Raw genomic sequence first — 9,548 nt, forward strand, 5'->3', positions numbered from 1 at the left:
AGATTCATGGGATGCTCAAATATTCCTGTACAGCGGTTGCACCCCATCCATCATCACATCATCGCATTTGGACACGAAACAGCTCAGCATTCCATTCCATTACCTCAATAATTATCACTGATTCCTTCTCAAAATGAGACTCCTGAACCTGGCCCTCAGTATCAGCACCGGTGCGATCTTCCTTCCAGCCATTCTGCTCTTCAAAAAGCACTTAGTTTGCCATGCGGATGAAAGTAAGTCGCCGGTTCGTGTAGCCATCATCGGTGCTGGCATAGGAGGGTCGGCCTCTGCCTTCTTCACGCGCGAACTTCTCGGATCAAGCGCTGAGATCGATGTATACGAAGCTTCTAATCGTGTAGGAGGAAGGTTAGACACTGTGGAAGTCGCAGGGCAGAGATTTGAAGCTGGAGGATCTATTATACACTCGGCCAACCAACACATGCAGAGTTTTGTGAGTGAGCTAGGTGAGTTCATTAGCGGATCCAGACCCTAAGGGGGGGGGACGGGGTGGACAGCCACCTAATTCGCTCATCCTGGCTCTACCCTGTGAGTTTATACACCATTGGGTATGTCAATGAGCATATCCTAGGTAGTGACAGGCACAAGGGGGTAATAGATGAGCGAGCTGACTGTGTACAAGATGGTGAAGGTAGGGGGGAGGGACACTTGCAGTACCCCTTAGCTTGCACAATGTAGCTGAGAGATTCTTCTCATTACCATTAAATGATCTCAAGGAGAGCATCCATAGGAAAAGAAAAAACAGGCAGTTGACTGCAAGTACCTTCTCCACAGCATAAGGGGTATTTTTGGTTAAAGAGGGTAGAGGTGACAGTCTGAAAAGTGAAAAAAGGCATTAGAAAATGCTGAAAATTTGACCACCCTACAAATTGCCAAGCTTGTCTTCTTTTCTCTCGTTGCACTTGTTTTGTTGGACATAAAAGGACTTTAAGAATGTGATTGTACACTTACAGTCTGTACTTGCACTAGGGGTTGTAACCTAGAGAAGCAGTCCCTATAGACAAAAAGGTTAATTGCATGTAATATTCATGATCCTCAATTTGATACCCAAACACTTCTTCAAAAGTACCTCTCAATATAGAACACACCAAAATATAACACCACAAATCTTGCACACATGCTTTTTTAAAACAGCAGATGTATAGTTAGTTACCCCTTACCCCCCCCCCTCTTGCCCTAATGAAGGTCCTTGATCCACACCTGAAAAATGCTGTTCTTTTTGCAGGTTTGAAAAAACTAGAGAGTAATGAAAACTCATCTCTTCTGGGTATTTATAATGGAACAGCATTTGTTTTCATGGGAAGTAGATGGAAAACTGTAAACTATGCCAAACTGATCTGGAGGTATGGTTTTGATCTTATCACTATGGACAACTGGATATCAAAGATGTTAAAAAAGTTTGGCACAATTTACACTCTTCAAAATGAGGGGAAGTGCTTCACATCAGTTCAAGAATTGCTCAAAGCAATGGGAGGGGATGAGTTTATAGCGATGACAAAAACAACAACTAGAGATGAGCTGAAAAAACTTGGAATGAAGGACAGGACAATTGATGAACTTGTGACAACAGTAACAAGAGTGAACTATGGACAAGATACCTCGCTTAATGCATTTGCAGGTACGGTGCAGTGTATTTTTGTCTGGCTGGATCCTCACTGCTTTAAGCTGTGGTTAGTGTTAAACTGTCTAACATCTGATGGCATCGTAGGGAAATTCCCTTGAAGGATATATTGAACAAGCAAAATAAAATAAAAAACACAGTTGAGAGCCAAGAGAGAAAAGAGAAAGCAACCCAACTGGCAGCAAAGAAACTACAGAGCAGGCAAAATGGATGCTTTTTGGCTGATTTATTCTAATATACTAGCTTCTTTCCTGCAGTGTGGTTTCTTGTCACAATCAGTTGTACCAAGTGATCTGAATACTGGAGGTACACAAATGGCTGTCCATTTGGGGCTGTGATGTTTGTAGGATACCACTGATCTTATTTAGCAGCAGACACACACAAAATAGCCCTTTATATCAGAATTTTCACACTACCCTTGTTGTTGAGGTTATGTAGTATGCTGTAAACGTGTTAGTATTAATCATTATCTATTGTCACTTTAGAGCCATAACTGTCAGCTTTGGTATTTTTTTATTTTTCAAGTTTGCATCTATACATTTTATCATGGGCAGCGGCATAGCCAGAACTTTATCAGGGGGCCCAAAAGGCATTTTCTCTTGTATTTTAGATAATGTTTCTTACATTGTCTGTATTTTTGGCTGCTAGAAAGGTGGGTCCTGGGCCCTCTGGACCTCCCCTCTGGCTACGCCCCTGATGTTTTTCATACTTTTTACTAAAGGTGTAGCCATGTTTATGAGCCTTGAACGTAGCTAGCTTGCAGAAATTAGCTTAGCTTCTCTGTAACTGAGACAGGCCGGTTGCGGAGGCCAGCGTAATATAGTTGCTAATGGAATTAATTTTTTTTAGGTTCTGTTGCTCTAGCAGGTACTGGTGGGAGTCTGTGGGCTGTTCAGGGAGGTAACTACCAAGTCTGTGAAGGTCTTCTACAGAAATCCCAGGTTACTCTCTACAAGGAAACAAAAATCAAGGAGATTGCCAAGAATCCTGGGAAGAAAAGTCCTATCTATACCCTAACTAGTGACAAAGGAGTTCAAAAATCCTATGATGTAGTTATAATTGCAGCCCCCCTGGATATTGATACTTATTACTTGTCTTGCCCCAAATGTAGTAGCTGGCCAAAGCAAGGGAGCCCGGGGGCGTTCTGGCAAACAATTGCTAACTTCTACTCAACTCCAATTGACTATAAACATTTTGGACTAGCGTCGATGGGCGATGTTCCTGAATTTATAGGCACAACAAAAGACTCTAAGAATTATTTCAACTCTATTGGTGCACAGTTTCCCGTAGACGGGGATAAACCCAAAATGATCTCAGTCAGAAAAGTATTTTCAAGAGAATTACTCACAGCGGATCAGAAGAGAGACATTTTTCCCACATGGAAAGATGGTGACTCAAAGACAGTACCATGGCTCGCCTACCCAGACCTGAAGCCTGCAGAGCATTTTTCATCCCTCGTTTTGGATGACGGGGTGTTTTATGTGAATGCAATCGAGCACGCTGCAAGTGCCATGGAAATGTCCGCTGTTAGCGCAAGGAATGCCGCTCTTTTGGCATCTCAGTATGTCTCAAAAGCTCCCACCGGAACACAAGAAAAGGAGGAGTTGTAATAGTTACTAATTATTCTCAATGACCAGCAAATATTTGAAAATGATAAATGATTGAATTTCATTTCAAATTCATATACGCGAAAGTAAGACAAAGGTTACAAGTCCTGGTAAAAAAAATACTGCTATAAAAGTGGCCTTATTTCTAAGCTACGAAAACGTCCTCAGAAATATATGTTAGCAGGCCATTACCCATGATTTTTCTTGGGGGGTGCGAAATCCAAAAAAATGGACCTAATTTTTCTGGGGGAGATGGGGGGGGGAGGGAGTGAGTTTTTTGATAAACATCTGAACAAAAAGGGATATTTTATGCCTTTGCAGTATCTCCACGGGAATTTTATTGTCGATTTGGCCACAAATAAAGTCTGACTTATGGATTAATGACAAACCAGAGTGATCTAGCTTATGCTTTATAGTTACTTTTTACTTTTTCGCTAAATTGAAACTGGAGGAATTTTTTCCTAAAGAACTTGTAGGTGAGCGAATTGTAAAATGCACTTGAAAAGAGACAAATATAGTGACAGGTCTGTGGTTACCTGCAAAATGTAAATTTTTGTCAAACAGACAAAAAAAGATGTCGAGCTTGTAAGCAATTTTTTTTTGTACGCGTTTGGATTTTAACACAACAAAACTAGACTCTCCTACTGCCCTTGCGCAATATTGAAACCTGTTATGAATTGTTGGGAAGGGTTGACTTCCGGTTGCCGTCTTTCCAAAAACAGTCTGCCCTATTGTCAGATCCCAACGGGTCGTGAGGGGATTCATGGTTAGTGGCTGGTACTTTAAACAATGAAAACTTTATCAACAAAAGAAAACCGGTAATGATCAGAAACAAACAAAAGATTGCGGAGATTTCATTTTTTTTTTTCTAGAAACGGGAATCTAATGTTGTTCATGACATGAGAAGGGCATTTCTTCTGTGCGTGGTGCTGTCCCTCAGCCAAATCATGATTTTCATAATTTTGACATTCATTCGCAAAAGCGATTTGTACATGAATCTTTGGTTATCGTCAGAATGGACGCATTTTCCGAGAGATCAAAGATTGGGATCAACGGAGCAAAGATGGCAACATCAAAACAAAACAACAGCGAGTTTGAAAGCCGCTGTAACCACAGCGCTTATGCATTCAAAGCCAACAGAAATAACTCCATTTTCTTTATCTTTGACTCGACGAAAATCTCGTTTGAAGTTAATTGTGGCAATTCTGTCCGCGCCCACTCGCACGGACCGAAGACAGGGTATTCGTCGAACGTGGAAGAGCGATTGCAATTCTCCTGATGTACTTTGTAGATTTTTCACTGATAGCTTGTCTGCTTTGGACGAGAGCCTAAGAAACGCATTGATAAAAGAGAACGGCCTATATGGAGACGTAGAGTTTATGAGCGTTCCGCGAGGGTTTAACTTTGCGAGAAGATTTTTATGGATTCTAGAGTGGTCTACCAGGAATTACGAGTTTGACTTTGTGCTAAGAATTGATGATGATTATTTTTTGTGCTTGGGAAGACTTTTAGCAGAATTACCGCAAAGGGCGAAAACCCCACGGTAAGTGTACTTGTAAACTTCCCCTTTAAACCTTGAGTTACGAAACCTACTGCCTAATACCACAACGCTAAAATATAGGGTCCTTTTATCGATTTTTATCTTTGAAAATGAAAAGAAACCCGATCAAAAGATCTTGATCTTTTAACAGGTGCCACGTTTCCATCAGGAAATATGAAAATGCCTGTTTACGCGGATGTTTCTGCACGTAAAATATACTCATGCTAACTGTAGTTGTCCCAATAGTCACAAACTTAAATAAAAGTCTAGATACTCTAGATAAAACCCTTTTGCACGGTTGAATACGTAAGTTGTAGTGAGTTGCTCAGTAGATGGTTGATCGGAGTCGACGTAATCTTTTGTTTGGCTTAGCTCAAGCTTTTATTGTTTTGGAATCTCTCATGGTCTGGGACCCGGGGCCACGCGGAGACCGGAAGCGGGAGTAAGCGCGACGCGTCGCCCTGGGCCCTAGGATAGGAATCTCTTCATTTATGCTTGGGAAACACGAGATAAAAGATAGATTTTTAATTCAGGCGAGGATAAAAGAAGTTTTCTAAATGTGGATTTGTTTCTTATTATTTTTCGTATTTAAACGACACACGGAAAAAGCCTGTAACATGCTTAAAATAACCGTAGACTTTAAAAGCACAAGTCGCAGTCGCCCTGAATTTTTTTGCCGATGAAGTTTAACTGAGGCAAACCGGCTATGCCATGCTGACGAGTCCTAATAAGGACGAAACAGCTGTCCATGGTTGCCGAACTGCACGGGTAATAGACTGTGCTAGCGTCCCGTCTTGGCCCGACTGGTGCCAATGTGTGTATGCTAGTGTGCTTTTTAAAGTCCACATTTAAAATAACCGTCACATGCCCTTTCAAAACAGGGACCTCACTTTTACAGTAAGTTACAATTTCTTTGTAGTATCCTCAAAAAGCAAAACAGTTAGTTTATCGAATATAAGAAGAAAACGGGAAATTTGATTTGCATCTATATGTGTGTTATTTAAGGCGTCTTATTGGATGAAAATAGTGCAATGCATGCAGTGCAATGCAACTCTGGGAAGGATGTGTTGATCACTTAAAACACTTATTTTAAATCTTTTTGGACTTCAGTATGCTGTTGATTCTCGCAGAATCAGTCATTGCTTAGGCAATAGTCTGGGCCACTGCGGTTTTTTGGGGGCTTTATTCACTGTGTTTAATCTGTCAGTTTGTTAGGTTGGGGCTATATTCACTTTGTTTACTCTGGCAGGTTGTACTGGGGCTATATTCACTGTGTAACAGAAGGCCAAGTAAGAGTGGACGAGGGCTTTCTTCTCCTCTCCGCTGACCTTGTAAATGAGTTCGTGGGCAACAAGTCGTCTCTCCTCTGTCATCCATTCGGTGATCAGGCAGTCGCCATGTGGCTCAACAACCGTACTGACGTCACTCGGTTCCATGACCCTCGAGTCGTTCACACTGTCACGTCCACAAAGCCAGAATTCAAAAAAGTCAAGAACTTATGTGGTACGTACCTGGCCCTTCATGGCAGCTACCTTCACGATAACCTGATCTACTGGAACAATGTCAAGAGTAATCTGGATATGGACTACTGGGTTCCGAGTATACAGCCTTTTCATGAGGTCTGTAAACTCAGCACGTTTTTTGACTGGAGGAAAATGGTGGGCAAACTATACAGATGGGAGCCTAAGCCTTGTGCAACCAACACCGTCTGGGATTTCGGGGGATACAAAATGCATATTGGTAGAAGCAGAATGTGATCTGCAAAGCTCAGTTTATTCTGCCGCCATTTTGTAGTGAAAACATCCATTTCCATCGGCTGATTTGGGGGAAGCATTAGAGGTATTTTTTTATTGAATTTGGTAAATGAATTATAGGCATTGCTTTTAGATGGTTATTTTGACATTTCTTCAAATAATTAATAATAATCTTTAAATATGTATGAATGGGATAAAACGAGCTTATTTTGGGAAAACAATAAACATAAGACTTAAATTTAGAGTGTGTATTACATTATCAAGCCTTGTGCAAACTGCGCCAGAACCCGCCAACATTGCTGGCCCAGCACTCGATCAAACGGAGATGAGAGCTGATGATAGTTTAAAATGAGATTTCAGCTCTTTCTAGCTCTCACAGGGTTCCGATCAAATGGTCTTTGAGAGTTGGTGAGAGTGGTCAAACAACCAGCCCATGCTACTCTCATGTTCACAATCGAGCGCTGCCCAGGTGTCCTTTCAAAGAAAAACGAGTTCAATTTCTGAGGGAAAATGAACATAAGATTGGGTTTTGGAATTTGAAATAATTATTTAACTTCAGGATTAAAAACTGAATCCGGAATTACACGTTACATTCCACTTTTTATGAAAACTGCTAATCGAAATACACTCTCAGTAACTCTATCATTCATTCGCGCGATCAAACGGCGCCAACACTCATGTCGAATTAAACATGTTCGGAGTGAATGAGAGTCAGTGAGAGTCGATAAGAGTGTGTTAGGGTGCACAGTCAAACGGACATGAACGTTGGACCTCTCATCAATACTCATCTCCGTTTGATCGTGGCTTTAGGCCGGCGTGCAACAGTGCAAACAGCCCCAACACATGGCCCGCATGTTGGGTAGAAAAAGTGCACGCGTTCGATGCATGACGGGACCAAAAAGGCAGCCCAAAACCCCACCATTTTACTTGTGTTTTCCAAAGAGAACCCACGATTCCGCTGGAATCCGGTTGAATTTAGGTCTATTTCGTCCCCTGATGTTGTAGCGGTCGCAAATTTTACGACAACGTGTGACAAAAGGACGATAAAAAACAATGAATTGAATCTCGTACTAGAAGTAGTACGTGGGATTGTGGGTTCTGTGTGATACATTTCATTCATATATCGTTTTCGCGACAAAACAAATTGCGATGTTTTCTTTATTTATAGATGCGGTAACGTTTATTCTCTTTGAAATGACAGCATTATCTAGACACGAGCTATTTTTCCCTATGGGAACAATGTAAATGATCCCAGCATTGCTGGGTTCGTGTGCAAACTGCGCCAACAAAGCTGTGATATGTCCGGATGACCAAGAGACAAAGGAAATATTGCCGAAAAGCTGGTCAGTCGTTTCAATTCAATAAAAATTTCGCCAACACTCGCCAGCACCAGCCAGCACCTTCCAACACGATGTTCAAACTGCGCCAACATTGCTGGGCCACATAGTCTTGCCAGCGTCTTGCCAGCAATGCAGGCGCAGTTTTCTCAGTACTTCAAACTTCATTTCTGTGACCGAGTAATTACATGTTAAATCTCACTTTTTGTGAAAATTGCTGACCGAAATACCCTCATAAACTCTCATTCCCGCGACAAAACGGCAACATCTCTCGAAGACTCTCGTGTTGAGTTTGGACATGTTCATAGTGAATGAGAGTCGGAGAGGATCATGGGACTGCGGTATAGTGCACGGTAACGGACATGAGAGTTGGAACTCTCATCGACTCTCAGCTCCGTTTGATCGAGGCTTTCAGTGTAGACCAACTGGATCTTCCGCAATCCACTTCACTCAAAAGACTTGTTTTGTTTTTCTTCTATTTATTGCACTTTGATAAAGTTAAGAGAAAGATTACCTGCTTTCTCATAATCTTTTGAATTTTCTTAATATAAGCATGCAAACGCCCCTTCGATACCCTTCGAAAGTCTTACAATCTTCTGCAAGGATAAGACCTTGATAGAAGATATGTAATCCAGACTTTCCTTTTAGCAATTGTTCTGGTCTTGTCTCAGACATATCACTGTGTTGTAGATATTATATCGCAAAATGATATTCTGTGATCAACTGATTGGTATTTTAAATCCTCTAAAGACGTTGTTGATGCGGGCACCACTCAACATATAATTATTGCAATTTCCGGATCAACTCATTTTTGAATGAAAGAAACACCATCCTTGTTAGAATAACATATGGAGTGTCTTTTGCTATCAAAGTCGGTCTTTATTTCGGAGTGGACAAACATATTTTTTTGTTTTGTTTTTGGTCTGTATATGGCTAATTTATCGGTTTACATGGTGTGGCCTGTTTGCCGGATCTGCCACTGTCGTCATTGCATCCAGTTTTGACGTCATTGGGTCGATGATTTCGTCGTGGATCCCTATATGTCGTAACTTCTGCAGCACTTGAGTCAAATAAAGAAAATATTTTGTGTTAATTTAAAAAGATCCCCCTGCTCGATTTTATCTTCACGGAATGTACAAAGAAGCCTACTTTAATGATTATCTACGAACATGATAATAATTATCAGAAACTCTTTAGAAGCAGCCTGCTGTGTTATTCAATTACGCTTATCTCTATGGCTCCCCCAGTGCTCTTTGCTGACCGCAGGCAAAGGGTAAAGACCCACAGAGGGGTGGTTTTCCATAATATACCACGCTGCGAAGAGTGGCGAGAAGAAATCTCCTCTCCTCTTCTCGCGGGCGACAGGGCAAGGGTCGACGTACACATAACACAATGTAATGATATACCACGCAGGGAGAGCGGCTAAAACTCCCTGAATTAGCTGCGGGGGAGGCTGTTACACCAGCCCCATATGTAGCCAATCATATGTAATTGCCTTTTATTTTAGATATGGGGTCCGTTTGCCTCTGCGTAAGATAGATAAGCAAAGACCGCTGGAAGTGAGAGCGCCTTTTTTACAGCTTGAGATCCAAAACGTTTGGTTGAAGCCCTCTGAAAACTATGCGGTAAATCTGAAGAAGCATTACAAGAAAACGGTAGTGGTCGGTGGCT

General features: G+C 41.5%; 2 protein-coding genes across 2 annotated transcripts; both read left to right on the forward strand.

The window, feature by feature from the left end:
- Positions 1 to 5: 5 nt before the first annotated feature.
- Positions 6 to 3,839, forward strand: LOC5512734 (prenylcysteine oxidase 1). Its single transcript, XM_032382155.2, has 3 exons — positions 6 to 464; positions 1,244 to 1,636; positions 2,489 to 3,839. Exons 1-3 carry the CDS (start codon positions 134 to 136, stop codon positions 3,247 to 3,249), a joined length of 1,485 nt encoding a protein of 494 aa, XP_032238046.2. The 5' UTR covers positions 6 to 133; the 3' UTR covers positions 3,250 to 3,839.
- Positions 3,840 to 3,973: 134 nt separating this feature from the next.
- Positions 3,974 to 6,782, forward strand: LOC5512732 (beta-1,3-galactosyltransferase 6). The gene is made up of 2 exons (XM_001633026.3): positions 3,974 to 4,789; positions 6,036 to 6,782. Exons 1-2 carry the CDS (start codon positions 4,146 to 4,148, stop codon positions 6,541 to 6,543), a joined length of 1,152 nt encoding a protein of 383 aa, XP_001633076.2. The 5' UTR covers positions 3,974 to 4,145; the 3' UTR covers positions 6,544 to 6,782.
- Positions 6,783 to 9,548: the final 2,766 nt, after the last annotated feature.

Source organism: Nematostella vectensis, chromosome 3 (assembly GCF_932526225.1).
Source record: "Nematostella vectensis chromosome 3, jaNemVect1.1, whole genome shotgun sequence".
NCBI lineage: Eukaryota > Metazoa > Cnidaria > Anthozoa > Actiniaria > Edwardsiidae > Nematostella > Nematostella vectensis.